Source organism: Diadema antillarum, unplaced genomic scaffold (assembly GCF_040938485.1).
Source record: "Diadema antillarum isolate AM-2024a unplaced genomic scaffold, OU_Dant_1.0 scf00000163, whole genome shotgun sequence".
In the NCBI taxonomy this organism is placed as follows: Eukaryota; Metazoa; Echinodermata; class Echinoidea; order Diadematoida; family Diadematidae; genus Diadema; species Diadema antillarum.
The window spans coordinates 826665-843251 of NW_027271052.1; the positions used below are offsets into that span (position 1 = coordinate 826665).

The 16587-nt window shown below is 39.1% G+C and overlaps 1 protein-coding gene across 1 annotated transcript; it reads left to right on the forward strand.

Annotated features, from left to right (window-relative positions):
* The first annotated feature begins 5999 nt into the window (after positions 1 to 5999).
* LOC139722339 (putative ammonium transporter 3) lies at positions 6000 to 14535 on the forward strand. Its single transcript, XM_071633648.1, has 6 exons — positions 6000 to 6700; positions 8072 to 8143; positions 8876 to 8935; positions 10004 to 10080; positions 13332 to 13544; positions 14012 to 14535. The coding sequence occupies exons 1-6, from the start codon at positions 6000 to 6002 to the stop codon at positions 14533 to 14535; spliced, it is 1647 nt and encodes a 548-aa protein (XP_071489749.1).
* Positions 14536 to 16587: the final 2052 nt, after the last annotated feature.

The following is a 16587-nucleotide window of genomic DNA, read 5'->3' on the forward strand; positions in this document are numbered from 1 at the left end:
TATCACTCTTTTCAGGCGATTGTTATCAATGAGTAATCTTGCTATAAAGTTCTTGAGGTAACGAAGGATGAATAAACTGTCTCTTTGTTCACCAGAAGATCCAGCACAACCTGGCAACGGTCAGAAAACACGTGATAGTCCGACATGAGTATGAATAAATGAAGTTGGCTGACTCGATGCTAGTCAGAGCCAAGTTTTCCCACTCTTTCCACAGATTCTGCTGACCTTGAAATGACCAGCACCTCAGTATTTATAGTCATGGTTACAAAAACAGCTGAACATTCACGAGGGATAGAAGGAAATCAACGTTACTGTAAATGTTTGTTTAAGCTTTTTTTAAATTTTCAACCTGCTTAACTCCATTGGCGCTGCGAGCTAGAATGTGCCACTGAAGCTTTACAATACGTACGGCTATCTTCGTTAGATGGCAACTGATTGCCCGCCTGGCCCGGTAGTTAGAAGCGCATGCGCTAAGATATGAGGGAAATTCGGTAGTTGAGGGATATTGTAATTCGTCGCTGAACTTGCTAAACCAATCGAGAGTAAGAGTACGAATACACACATTTTCCCAGGCGTGTACATACATTATGCATGTTTATCTGTGTGTTTGTGTGTGTGTGTTCGTGTGTGTGTGTGTGTGTGTGTGTTGTGTGCTGGTTCGTTTAGGTGTAATTTTGTACCTTGCAAATAACTTGTCAGCCTCTCCACAGTTACGTCCAACAAAGATGTTATTTTTTGACGGCATTTATTTGTTTGTTTGTTTGTCTGTTTGTTTGTCTGTTATTTGCTTTTTGTTTGTTTAATTGCAAAATAACTCAATAATTATCAACGGATTTGCATGAAATTTTGAGAGAATGTTGGTAATGACATCAACAAGAAATAATTGCATTTTGGTTGAGTGATCCGTCTGGGTCCAGGATTTTTTTTCCTCTTGTTTTTTTTTTTCTTTCTTTCTTTTGACGGAATCTGTATCTATTGGGAATAGGATCATTTTTTAGTAGCTATTTGACTAAAATTGATATCAACATGTTCCAAATGTTACCGAAATGTTTTGATTGTCAAGGAATATGATAATGTTGATGACATGAATCTTGAACTATAATCTAATTGCAAGAAATGGCAATATGGGTGGAAATTAGCTGCTTGGCCGATGACTCGACTAAGCTCTCCGAGTGTTTTTCGATAAGTTCTGAATGCGATCATTTCTCGCGAGAGCTATTATAAGCAATGGATTGATAGTTAGGGCGCCAGCTGTTGTTTCCGTTCGCATAATCCTCAGTAATAATCGTGTTACATCGCGATTATCGTTGTAGCTCGCGTTTGGTACACACTCCCAGTTTGAATTGAATTGAATTGATTGGTTTACTGTTTTGATTAGTACCAAGGTTTGTTTTGTGACTGACATTTTCAATTCTAGTACAAATTGATTTTTTTTTTTTACTTTATTCAGTTTCTAAAAAAGAAGAAAAGCAAAGTTTAAGCTTTTGTTACTCTTTTATTATATCTTGAAAGAGAGACAAAAACAACTTCACGGTGACTAATAAATAAAGTGCAAGACACATGATCATGATGATATACACTTTATCACTCATTAGCCTCATGTTACCCAGATGCTAGTATTTTCAGTGGAGAAATAAGAGAACGAACAGAGTGTTTAATCTCCAAGCTGTAGGCAACACCCGCAGCTTTCTTCACGTCATGAAAATAAAGTGGATTGGTGATGAATTGAGAGTTTGCTGTGTCGCCCTGTTGTAGAGTTAGGAAGAAGCACACAACAATAGATTGAAAAAAAAAAACCCTCTAAAACACTTTAACTTCTCAAAGTGCTTTTTCTCATGGTGAGAACAGGTGACCCCGCCTCTTATTAGGAACAACCTCAGCTGATGGCTGAGTGTTATACACGTTTATTTTATGCCAACTATCCATAATAGAAAGAATGATTTACATAAATGTCGATATACAAAAGTATTTTCCTTACATGTGTTTGATAACAACAGGAGGAAAAAGGGGAAACACGCCTTTATTCTTGTTCTAAGGACGATTATTTGATTAAAATCTGAAAGGGCTCGTGGTGAATTTATATATTTGTTAAGGGCGGTTAGACTACGGGGTGTAATTTGTACCGCAGTTTGACAGAGCAGGTAGCCTTTGCGTTTCATGGGTGTATAGTGGCGACAAAACACGCCAAAGTCCGGAACGTCTTTTGTAGGACAAAATAGCTTCAGTATTAATCAATTTACCCTCTGCTCGTGCGAACTGTTAGGAAACACGGCAAACATTTCGTCTTAAGGTGAGTCTTTAGATCACGGATTAAAATGTAAGCTCTAATGAAAGACTTGCCCCAACCACGTCCATCGGTTTCACCTTCGCTTTATTATTCTTTCTTTCCCTCCCTTTTTTCTCCAGTTACAGAAACACACACACACATACACACACAAAATCAAGTTTTCATTGTTGCGATCACGTACAATTTCTTGGAGTAATCAGTGGTTTGTAATAAGTTCAATGTACATATTCACACCGCACGTGCAGTATACTTAATGAAAGAGCAGCTAACCTGATACGTCCCTTGCGTAAAGGTTTTGATAAGAAAGCGGCAGCATGCAGACACTCCTGTTTATCCTTACATCATGCGGTGCAAGATGTAATTTGCCTGCGAATTCTGCATAATGTAGTATCTAACACATCGACACGAACCCACGCGCTCACGAACACACACGCACACGCACACACACACACACACACACACACACACACACATACATACACACACACGCGCGCGCACACACACACACACACACACGCCCACACGCACACACACACACACACACACACACACACACAACACACACACACACACATACACGAACTAATACAAAGAAACTCAAACACTAGGACCAACAACCAAACAAAATTACAGTATTCTTTTTTTTCCTGCCATCTTACGACGGTTTGGTCTGAGTATGTTGATAGTGTACGCAGCATGCATCCTTTATTTTCTCCTTTTCTTTGAATCTCCTTCACGCCTCTCATACTCCATTTTATGAACAATACCTTATCTTGAGGTTTGATTTTTTTTTTTATTTGTCTCACTCTATTTCCTTGCTTTCATTAATGTCTTATCTTTTCATTTCGATTTTCATTCGTATAATCCTTACAAATTTAATGATTCATGATATATTTTATCATAAACATTATGAACATGAGATATAATATTATAATCACGTTTGTAACTATAAAAAAAAAGATCCAGGGTCGGAAAATCTGTATACACATAAATGTCACTATCAGATGTTTCAGTATCAGAAGTTTTCGGAGACGTTATATTTCCAGTTTTAGTCATTGTAGCATCATTAATGTTCCATTTCTTGAGATGACATGGCGTAGGTATTCTAAACATCCTTCGATGACGGAAAAAAATCAAAGGAAACACCAAGCTACAAGTTGATTAGACGAGACAAAATATTATGCATTTAAGCCCAGGAACATGAAAAGTGGGCACAACCGAAATTTGTTCTGGGTTTCACTGTTAGATGCTTCATAGAGACAATTATCTAAACTTTTTCCCTGTAGGTTTTTCCTTTCTGGTGAAATTTTCCTAATGCGTCACTACTTAAACTAAAGCAGTACTTTGCAGATTAGTTTGGGTTCTGTTTTCTTAATTTTTTAACCACGCTAATGGTTTCCAAACTTGATTTGCCAAAAATGGTAAGTGCTGCATTAAGTTAGCGCAACAAACATCAGATTACTGCAAGAAAATTCACATTGTCTTTGACTCATTTCACTTCGTCATCACAAAACGGTTCGCTAGAGTCATTTAGTTAATGTGGAGGGTATTCATTCGCATCTTTGTCAATGAAAAAAGACACACTCCCTTCGTATAAGAAGATGAGAGATTAGAGTTACGCCATTCTTTTCATTGACATTTCCAGCTCAAATTTCTTAGAAATGTATAGCGCTAGTATTTTTGGTTTCGGAAAACGCGATCAAGAAAAACCTACACTAATTCAGAATTTCACGAGAAAGTGAATGCATTAGTGTCAATTGCCATCCCCTCCCCTCATGTAGCCACTAACACACATCATTCCCCAACAGGAGAGACCGAAATACATATGTAATTCCATTCATTCGGTGCCTTCTTATTGTCTGAAGTCTACTTATCGTTGAACGAGGCGAATATACAGAACAAAGAATGATGGTATGAAACGGCATTCCTGCCCAACGACGAGACAAAATTCAAAATGAAATTGTCCATTTCATTTCAAGCTCATTTCCCTGCAGTGGCAATCTTCCTCCCATCGATCCCAGAACCGCAGTTATATTCTTTTTGCATGCAATCTACGCAATTACGGAAATGCGTTCACAGGCGGCTTGAATCAGGCCACTAGGCCTACTTTGTCGGACAAAGACACAAAATTATATTGACCGAAACTAGATTAAAAGAAAACAGTCCTGGAAATTGTACGTTTCCGTTCGATGAGAATTCTAAAATCGAACACTTGTGCAATATATGATGAACATTAATCTTTATGATGTTTGAAAGTTGGGTCTCTGGTAATGGTTTTACCATGTATTATGTTTAAAATAGTTTCAGAGATAAATTTGAATGTAGAATAGGATTCCATCATTACCATGCTACATTAATCTACGTTTACATAGTCGATGGACCATCACTTGAAAATTCTTACAATCTGGCAAAATGCATAATATTACAAGCAGTTAGTAAGTAGTCCTGTAATTCTTTCAAATTACCCCCCCCCCAAAAAAAAACAAACAAACAAACAAACAAACAAACAAACAAACAAACAAACAAACGAACGAACACACACAAAAAAACCCAACAACAACTGGACTGTGTAAAGCCTTTGGGTACTTTGTTGGCCCAACTGCGCTCGAACAGCATGATAGAATCAATGAGTTTATGGAGTACATATTGTCGAGAGAGCCGCCATAGGCCAGCACAGTTGCTTTCAGCAAAGCCATCTAAACCACGTACCTCCGGATGGAGAAGTGGTGACTAGTATGAAAGTAAAAAGCACCAAAGCACGTCACGAACTCGACACATCACGAGCTCGACGCTCACGAGTCATACAGCCAAGGAGATAGACACTAGTGAACAGTCAAGGCTCACGAGCTCGACATAGGCTCACGAGCAGTGACGAGCTATACGGTCCAAGACCTAGACACGCGGCAAAAAAAGGTGAATCGGGGTTGTATCAGTCAAAGAGTTGTTTTTTTTTCTTTCTTGCTCGTGGGTGTCCAGATCGTGATATGACCATCCAAAACCGACAAACACAAAAAGATGAAACGAGGAATAGCATCACACTTAACCTTACATTCTTGGGGAACATATTGAAAAGGTCATCATTCATTGGGTATATTTTAACAGTCACGATCAATAACCAAAAGGTATGAATCAACCCAGGCTCGATAAATTGTAACTGGATGCTTGTAAAAATATCAGAACGGAATCGCGTATCTTGTTGACGTCATACCCGTGAACATTTCATTACTTGACAGAAAAAAAAAATCAACGTAAAACCTGTGAAGGCACGTGGACGAAAGTATATTCAGTTTCTTGTGATTAAGTGAAAACGTAAACAGTGCTAGTTTGACACACTGTGTTCTCGCAAAAACCTTGACTTAAGGTAATAGATAATGACTATCAAAGACAAAAATCAAGTAGTTTGCTTTTCAGGATGTTTGACGCAAGGAACATAATTCATACTCTCACCGCTCCCCACTGGTACGGTGTGTCTTTTCACACACCAATTGTGTAGCTGTCTAAATTATGATATACGTGATGCATGGCAATAACACAGCATCTGTGGCGCTATATGGACCCGCGAAATAATTTCTCCCTGAAAATCACGGATGTGTAACTCGCCGACCTACATTTTTTGCTCGAACTGTATATCCAGTGAGACGGCTGAGATTTTTATTTAAGGAAAACGTGTCAAAACGACGTCGAGCAGTGGACAGTTCGTGTATAAGCGATCATGACTACGATGGCAGCGCCTTCGACTAGTGCCGGACTGGTGACGAATTCGACGGAGAGAAGTCCAACTGCATATCGCGCGGCGACGTGGGACGATGCTACGTGGATCTTGACCAGCGCCTTTCTCATCTTCACCATGCAGTCCGGTTTCGGCCTTCTCGAGTCCGGGAGCGTGACGCTGAAAAACGAGGTCAACATCATGGTCAAGAACGCCGTCGACGTCCTCTTCGGTGGCATATCGTTTTGGATGTTCGGCTACGGCCTCAGCTTCGGTGTCAATGAAGGCTCGAACCCATACATTGGCATCGGTGACTTTTTTGTAGACAGTATGCGAGTCGACGCCGAGCTCGGTCACCTCTTCGCTCATTTTTTCTTCCACGCTTCCTTCGCAACCACGGCCACGACAATTGTGAGTGGCGCGATGGCGGAGCGGACAAAGCTCGAAGCCTACATCATCTTCTCCTTTCTCAACACCTTCGTGTACGCCGTCCCAGCCCATTGGATCTGGGCTCCCAATGGGTGGCTACACACCATGGGTGTGGTCGATATTTCAGGGGCGGGGCCGGTACACCTGTTAGGAGGGGTAACTGGTCTGGTGGCTATCATCATGTTGGGGCCTCGACACGGTCGGTTTGGACCCCAGGAGGATAAGCCAGTTCAAGGCAGTCCTATCAACACACTCCTTGGTCTCTTCATGTTGTGGTGAGTTTAGAACATACGATTTTGAAACAATTTATTCATTTAGGCCTTTCATTACATAATGTTTACAGACTAGTATCTAACTTCTAATTCCCGCTTATCATATCTTAACCCTTCTTAGAATCAATACGTTCTTTAAAGTTGATGCGAGTACCACATGATAAGTGTGACATTCAATGGCGGTAGCAATTTTTATTATAATTGTGGTAACCGAAGTGACGTTGGAATGATGTTGCTGCTACTCATGATGTTGGTGTCAATGATGATAGCAATAACGACAACAGCATCAATTATAGTAGGAGTAATGATGATAATAATAACGATACTAACAATAATGATGCCGATGATGATAATGACGATGATGACAATTGTTACTTCCCGGGAGGGGATATGAATATTAAAGAAAACTTGAAACTTATGATAATGCACAATACCAACCAGATAGAGAGGTTCTTTCTTCAACGCGCTTTATGTCATCACTAAGAATTTTGATTTTTTTTTTCCCGTAAGACGTTATAGGGGAATTTTGTTAGCAATGCAATGCAGTAGGTCAAACCCATGACGTTTAATTACTTTCATGCCACAACATATATTCTCTCCTCAAGGTAAATGATGGTTTGATATTGTTTAAAAAAATCCATAAAATCGAAAATTTTCATTTCGAAATTTGCCTGACCTTGTTATTATTTCCGACATAAATTCTTCTCAGTTCCTGGGGTTTCGGGAAATGGCTGGATTTCAAGATATTTGGAATATGCTGAATACTGATGTTATCAGAATTCAGAGCAATATGAGATCACTTGAGGCACTGTTTTGCTTCTGATTGATCGTATATATGTATATCTATGTCAGTCCATGAAAACAAATTCTGAGGAAAAATTACTTTCCATACCTGTATAGTAATAAAGAGACTAATGAAATCCATTTACATACTTTTTTTCGCTCTTCAGGTATGCTGTCCTATGTTCTGTGATTACATGAAAATCCTTACACTAATTGTATTTCCTAAGATTTATTTATAGGCTTAGTTTGTAAATAATTGCGCTTAGCTTTGGTAACTTCAGCCTCCATTTCTGTTATTTGTTGATATAGATGACCAAAAAAATAGATAAACAACTTAAAAGCGGGTCTTGGGGAATGGCGATTTTAGTAAATTAAATATACAAGTATTTCGGTAAATGCAGCTTTGACTTGTATTGTTCGTTGATACTAAAGACCGATTTAAATTGATAAACTACAAAGGAGCTGTTCAGCAAGAATTATTTGAACAAATAATCACAAAAACAACAAGAAAGATATGCAAATCAGTGACTGAGCTGATACCTCTCTGCAAACCGTCATTTCATTAGCAATTCATTTCACTTTTATGCTAAGGTGGGGATGGCTTGGTTTCAACTGCGGCAGCACGTACGGCGTAGCCGGTCAGAAATGGATCCTAACAATAAAGTAAGTATGCTTTAGTGCTTATTTTTTGCTTGCGCCGCAAATGGAACAAAGACACGTTCATGAAGCTCATTACTTTAGTTGTTCATTATGTAGATTGATAGATAGTGCGCAGCACAAGGGGAGAGGTTTCTCTTTCCGTAGACGATTCCACATGCAACCATTTGTAGGTGTTTGTTGTTCATTCGTGCATTCAAAATTATTCATTTTGTCCTGCCCTAAAGTGCTCAGTTTTATTTAATTTCGGGAGACGGATTTAACTTCAGTAAGCTTATGTCCTTTAGTTTTACACTTGCTTTCGAACAAATAGTTATAGAAATAACATAATGTATTCACACTTCACGCATATTATACATGTTTATAATTATACAAGTATGTATATATATATATATATATATATATATATATATATATATATAGTTTTCCGTTATAAAGTTTAATGCATTATTATTTGATTAATTCCAATGCTATACCTTCAGAAATTTCATTACTTTCCCAAATTTGAGCGTGATAAGACAGCAAAACTGGACTGCGTGCTTTAATACCAAAGGGCAAACTTATACTGACGAAGCATTCATAAGACAGAGGAATTCATTCCAGACACCCGAGCTTTCTCGCTACCTTTACCACGATCAAAATGTAATGACAAAAATCAGGGCATGGTGCACTGTTACGTGATAACCACTCGTGTATAATACTGTTTAATCATATCTAAATCGTATCTTAAATTCCCAGATCGGCGGTTTCTACTATCCTTGCATCCATTTCTGGAGGGATAACAGGAATTGCTCTCAGGTAACTGTGTTTCTTCTATTTTTTTTTCGCCCTTACCTATCGTTTTAACTGTTAACAGCAAACTGTAATTGCAATCTTCAGGGGAAAAAATACATTAAAAGATATATTCTCCGGGATGATTTGTGTGTAGGCCTACGCATTTTTCGTTGAACATCACATTTAATGGAAGTACATTTATAGACATAACAACTGTAAATTCAATGTATTGACTGTTAGATACAACATGTCAGAATAAAAATGCTGGAAAGAAAAACAAGTACAATCATTTTCTTTCGATAAAGAATTGCAACGAGTTTGTTTGTTTGCTTGCTTGTTTTCTTCTGTAAGCATCGCTACCATGCATCTTGTTTTGTCATTTCAACGCAAGAAGGTAATCTTATACCCCGGTCACACAGCACTCCACGTCTGAATCACGTACAAAAAGTTATGAAAATCTGGTGGACGTGGTCGTAAGTGGTAATTTTTTGGTCAATTTTGGTTTGGCCGTGCTTTGTACGGGGTATGGGCGTTGGCGGCTGTTCCACTGCTGAAGCACTGCCTAAGCACGGCTAACCACGTCCAGCCACGTGTATGTACCGGAAAAATCAACTTGTCAGTGATAAGCCGCTAAACACACGCTATTTCCAGTGATACCAACGCGTAACACGCGTCAGATGACGGTGCACTGCCCGCTAAATTTTCACGTCTTACCGCGTCTCCCCAAGTTTTAAGTACTGCCGGAACACGGATTATCATGTGTGTTTCACGTGTGTTGCACGTCTTTACCACGTGTGCCACACGTCTTTACCACGTGTGCCACCCGTGGTTGTCCGCGGAGTAAAATTTTGAGCATTTCAAAACTTTTTATCCCGTCCGACGCCGTTCAGATTTTTCCTCGCGTCTTGCCACGTCTATAAATCGACCGTAGCTCATCTTAAACTCGACATCGATGCGAACAACATCGTCTGCTTCACGGGAGACCACTTTTAGACGGGTTTTGGCCGTGATTAAGCCGTAAAGTGCTGTGTGACCGGGGCTATAATGCACATTGGTAGCGTAGAGTATTGTTTTCTATCTTTACCCGTGCAGTTATCTTACCCTTGGTCGGAAATTCAACATTGGCTGGTTGATCAACTCTGTCCTTGCATCGCTGGTTTCTATAACGGGTAATTATTGCATGGAGACTGCGGAAAACATTATTTTGAGTCTGCACACCAGATTAGCAACCAACATGGCATGCCGCATATTTTTTTTTTCCAATACGATTCTTTGCTGATGGCATGAATTCAAATTTCGGAGGTTGCATTAACTGATTAAATTCTCTACAATACAAAGCAAGGACGTTCCTACCACAGTAAATATACTTTATTATCAGAATAAGCAATAACGAATGTACAGGCTGGAAAATTTTCTCCATTGTGACCTCATCGGTATAATTGTTTGTTTGTTTTCACCTATTGAAAAGCAATTCTCTCTCTCTCTCTCTCTCTCTCTCTCTCTTTCTTTCTTTCTTTCTTTCATTGTCTAAAACTAGTCACTACAGTTCAATGTTAGATGACATAGACTATCCAAACCTTTTAGCATTAAAAAAAGAATGATATAACAATGTAGGATACTCAGGAAGAGACGCAATGCTGCTGTCGACCTTGCAATTTTTCCTCTATTGTGGAGGGAGCGCTATCTTTATTCGAGCTTCCTTTTTTTTTTTTTTTTTTTTTTTTTTTAGTTGCTGGATAGAGGAACACGAATCTAAAAGAAAGAAGAGCTACCGCTTCTACATCTAAGAGGTTCTGAAAATAAGAACGCCCAAATGCCATTTCTTGAGAGTGAAAAAACACATTATTTACGACATGTGCCATTGACGCCAGGATTAACAAAACTAGGCCGTCAACGTAATATGTTGGCCTTTCTGGACAAAATTGAGCCTTGACAAGCACCATACATTAAACACGACCTCTATTATTCCTGTCCAGTTTTTCAGTTTGTCGATAATGTATTGCATATTTCTTGATGGAGGGTGATTTTTTATTAACTACCTGCTCCGCTTTGTTGTTTTGAATGCCATAAAGTCATGTAGCATGGGTATTAAAAGTCGGGCTGACTGGAAATGGCACGCGTTCTGAAGCCCTTTCTTCCTTATCGTACATGATATCCGTGTATGTCCCTGTCCACTATCTTATATCTTTTTGCCAAAAGAATAAGAAGTTTGTTTGTTTTTTAATCTCGTCATTCCACATGACATGCAGAATCAAATTGGCCTGTAGGCTTACTTTGTTACTTATTTGCAAAATCCTCATGAATTGCCGCATATTTCATTGCGTCGATTGTACACGAGTGCAGATATTACGGTTTCTGTCTAGCTTTATAGTCTCTCTTCAAGTCATATCCGCAATTCATCCACTTCCTTTCCTTTTCATGCTGTACAATCACTTCTCGATATATTTCTGCAGGTCGCTGTCTTCGAATAATTTATTCGTCTTTTCTGCAGTTCTCTGGTCTTGTTGCCACGTTAGTCTTGTCTCATGATTATTGTCTCGTTGTCATCATTGTCATGTCAGTTTTGTTTCAAGAAGTCTTGTTGTGGTATCAGTCTTGTTTCATCTTGTTGTTCTTTAGCTTGTCTCTATACTGTCGTACTACGTGTCTCCTAAGTGGGCATCCAAGCTTATTTCTTTACTGATTTTCTTCTTCGGAGGGGCCAACGCATAACAAGAATTATCTCTTCAGAGATTGTCTCAATTTATTTTGACTAACTTTGATGAATTCTTACAATGTTTCATTGTCATATTTTTTTTTTTGCTAATGTATAAGACCTAGACTCCGTTTATCATACAGTGCATATAGTCTACAAGGAGCGAAGTGTCATTTTGTTTTGTTGAAAATTAACAATGAAATTGTAATTAAACTTAATTGCACTGAAATTCTCCATTGGTGAATTCGTGTCGTCAATTTTTGAAGCGCCCTAAACCCTTGATATGCATAATGGCCCTTTTTTCGGCATTTGGCGCATGTCGAGAAACCTAATGTATTGTCCTTTTATACAGATTACCTAATCCCACTAATTCCCAATATGTTGTCACGGCCTTCCGGTACCATGGGTAGGATCGAGGTATATAACCATGGTATCCGCACGTGACTAGGCTTGCTACCTTTACAACTAGGTCAAGTTCGGAGGAATTACCTGAATGCTAATGTAAAACTTTGGCATATTATGTTGGTGAATGTTTTAAAGGGATGGTGCAGTTTCGGTTGAGATGGGGATTCTGGTTTCCTAACCTTTTTTAATGCTGATTTTTTAAATGATAAGAAATCTTTTATGTAATAATGAGAGAATGTATAATTCTAGATGAATTCAAACTTTGTTGGCTTTTGAAATGGCTGAAAAATCCCAAGCAAAGTGATGCTAATAAAAGGCGGGACCCACCTTTTAATAAGATCGCTTTGTTCTACTTTTCTTTGTTGATATCTCAGTCATTTAAAAAAAGATCATCGTGCAGAAAACTTTGAATTCCTCCTAAATTTGGATGCTCTTTAAAATGTCATGAAGTGATTTTTAGATATCTTGCAAAAAAAGTTAAAAGCTGCATTCTCGCCTAAAACCGATATTTTACTATCCCTTTAACACTGTCCTGCAAACGGCTCAAAAATCAAATTCATACTAACAAGAGGTTTTGTTAAAATTGCCCAAAATGAGATCATTGCCATCTTGAGTTATTCTATATTCGGTGCTTCAAGTCCATCGCAACAACGACGCAATTTTTCTCACTTTCACTTGAAGTTTTCTTCGGAGTGGGGTTCCGATGATGAGCAGAATGTTTTGGTTGAAACGGTAACATCAATTTCAAAGTATCTCATTTATGACAAGCATCATCTACATCTACACCAAGACAGACTCACTTTCTATTGCGTTACAATAACACTGATCTATGTCTGTTTCTCTTCCTCTCTCAATCTCTTTCTCTGTCTCTCTCTCTCTCCCCATACATATGTATACATATATATTTATCTATTCATTTATATATACATATCTATTTATCAATCTATATATATATATATTTATATCTATTTATCTATTTATATATATATATATATATATATATTCATATCTATTTATCTATTTGTATATATATTGCATATATATATATACATTTATGAATATATATGAATGTACAAGTTGTATATGATATACTGTTGTTTTATTACAACTCCGTGCATGTTCTTTTTTATCAAATTGCTTTTCTGATCAATTCAAGTCGCTGTTTTTACTTATTTTTGTTCAAGTTTTGTTGCAATTTGGTTGCTTTTGTTTTGTTATGTTGATTCCCAAATCCCTGACAAAGGCCCGTCAAGGGGTCCGAAGCTCATTATTGACATTAAAGGCATGGAAGAGAGTGAACGAATGCAATATCTCTCACAGCCTACTGTGCGCTGGCCCACCCATGGCAATCCATCGTCATCGGTGCCGTGGGCGCCGTCATCGGCTGCGCCGCTACTCCACTGATGTCCAAGCTGAAGCTCGACGACCCCGTCAGCGTCGTGCCCGTGCATCTCTTTCCAGCCATCTGGGGCTTACTGGCTGTAGGCATTTTTGGAGAGATAGACACCCTTGGCACGTTCAATCGCCACGACGGTTAGTCTCAACCTTGACTGAAATTGAAATCTCATTCCTACAAACTTTTTTTAGTCCTTTTTTCAGTACTCCGGATTTCCTTTTTTTTTCCGTAGAAATACATGAGTGAAGCCCAAAGAGGGAAGTAAATACTGTTAATTTGCGTTTTTGTATGCTTTTGTGGTTGACTGTTTCATTATAACGGTTTTAAATACTACCCATTATTTTTTTTTTCAAGAAACCGTCAATTGCTTTGGCCATTGCGATACTGAATGGAATGGTATAGCTTTGGTTGAGATGGGGCTTCAGGTCTCTAACTTGTCAGTTGTCGGTCTCTTATTACCTCTCAAAAAGTTAAAATCTGATTCCGTTATCCCAACCAAAACTTTACAGTCACTTTAAGCATAAGGTTATCATTAGCTTTGTTACAAGACAGTTACAAATGTGGAATTATTTATGCATGATTTGTCTTCCTTTCCTTCTCGTAGGATTAATCAAGGGCGGAGGTTTCTGGCTGTTGGGAGTCCAGCTTCTGTCTGTGGTATGTCTCTGTGTATGGACGGCCCTCACATCATTCATCTTCCTCTACGTCCTCAAGATCACCGTCGGTCTTCGCGTCTCTCTCCACGAGGAGCTCATGGGGGCCGACATCGTCGAGCACGGGCTCCACGGCGTCTACAACAAGAGGACGGGCGAGCTCCGCGACGCCGAGAACCGCCTCATCCTCACCATCGACAAGTCCACGAAGGAGAGCTATGAGAGATCACTGGACGCGCTTCGCCGGCTTATCAGGCTGAACGGGGGATTGGTGTTCTCCGTGCAGCGCGCTACCTGCACCACTGTGGGAGACATCCGCAGAGGCTCCTTGGCTGCATCGGAGCTTTGCCGCAATGTGCCGAAGGACAGCGAAAATGATGACGGCACAATCCAAAATGGACGTCCCATTCACGTTCATTTCCTGAACGCCGCCATGGGAGGAAGACCGCTTGGGAGCGTTGGGGCCGAAAGGTAACAAGTATAGTGGTATGAACGAAAAACACAAAATAAAGCAGAAAATATTCAATGTCACAACACAGACTGCGCAGGCAGCATGGTGAAAACCGTGATCTCTTAGAATAACTCTCCGCGTGCCTAAAGCCTTGAGTAGCAGCCGTCTGGGTCTCTCTTGGACTCAGACCCATGTCGACAAGGGACATGAATCATAGTGCTCCAGTTGGCTGAGGTTGACTTTTATTGCTGTTGTTTTTATGGTCATGCACCTTAAGAAAAAAGGGTCCAACTTTGCATCTGTAAGGGTGCAATTTTGTACCCTTCATACCAGAAAGATGCGAAGCTGTACCTTAAAGGTTGTTATATTTCAGCAAGTTTCATGAGTGAAATTTGAGATATGAACTCGCATGCCAGGTTGCATAATCCACGTCATCAATTGATCAGTCCAAGTCACGTGGTCTCACTTCAGTGTGGCCGGCAGACCAAATTTTTGATATAAGATTCACGCATGTCTTTTTCATTGCATATGCATTCAAAAGTTACACAACGACTTGTTATGTATAAATTATGATCATACTCTTTTACAGCTTTTTCTGTATTAATGTATATATATAGATACATATATAATATCCTATGTGCGTATATTATATGAATATCATCCTATAGCGAGGTTGTGTCCATTGATCTGCCTAAAAGTATAACACGTGCATGTATATAATTATGCTCTTTTTCAGCTCTTCGTTGTCTTACTAACATATTAGAGCATTGGGAAGTAAAAACTCCGATGCTGTTCCTGTGTAAAATTCCATTTCATTGAAAACATTCCACCTAACCATTGATGATATATCAGTCGTTCATTGAACAAATACAATGTACATGTACAATGTATAAAACATCAAAATAGTCTATAGATATAGGAAAAGGGTTTCACGAGTGCATAGGTGCCTTCAAATTCATAGAAATAGATTTTACATAGTAATTACCCTTATGTATGGACGATCAAAAGTTCGGCTGTCATTACATCACAATCCTGTGATAACCCAATCTACTAGTATGCTAATAGATAAACCAATTCCATTTTGCTTCTTCTTTTTAACTGTAAGAGAGGTTCAAGTGTTTTTCCCTGTTCCCCAATTTCTCCCCAAAAGAAAAAACAAAAAATGTTTACAGTATCTCCTTCCCTAGAGTCCAGTCATTCAGTTCGTCCCTTGGAAAGAGACGCAAAAGGATTGAGGTATATCCTCAGCAATCTGCTCAAATACCGGCTGTCAATCTCGAGGTCATATCGACCTTAGTCTGAGCTATATACATATATTCTTGTTTTTTTAATGGCATAGATTAGCCAGCTATTGATCCATGTCATATTTACGTTTGTGACTTTGCAAGTGGATCTGGAGAAAACCACTCAAGTAGTCTACGCCTGAACAGCCGCATTTGCCTACTTGCAACGCGATATATTTTTGAAATTGATTACCGGGCTGAAAAGCTATATTAATGTGAATAAACCACTCTCGGATGTTTATTGCCTTTTAGGGGCAAACATTGGCCATTTCAACTCTTGAACCTTGGAATTACCATTATACCTCTTAATTACGGGAGACCGTTAGGTTGCACAAAATACTGATATGTAACATTCATAAATATCAAATGGGTTAGTCAAATACCGGTTAGTGATTGGCTAAACACAGTCATGTGATGGAGGAACATTGGTTATGTTCGCCCATGGGATAATATTTTCACGTAACAAATGATAGAAGGACCCGTGCACAGTGAATTTGGCTCTGCGCGAGCGAGCGATCGAGTGCGTTGTTCTGATGGTTGACGTTGACGTATTTGACGTATTTGACTAACCCATATAACATAACAGATGATGACTTTTGTTGTCGGGAACATGTACCAAACGTTCGGGTGGAACATTCGGTATGTTCCCTCCCCAGCCAGTCATCATCTATATAATGTTGCGCCGTGTGGTGATTAACTTTTAAGGAACATCTCGCCTGTTGTTGTTGTTTTTGTTGTTGTTGTTGTTGTTGACAAACATAGCGAGAATAAGCCTGTATTCAGCATGAATTTC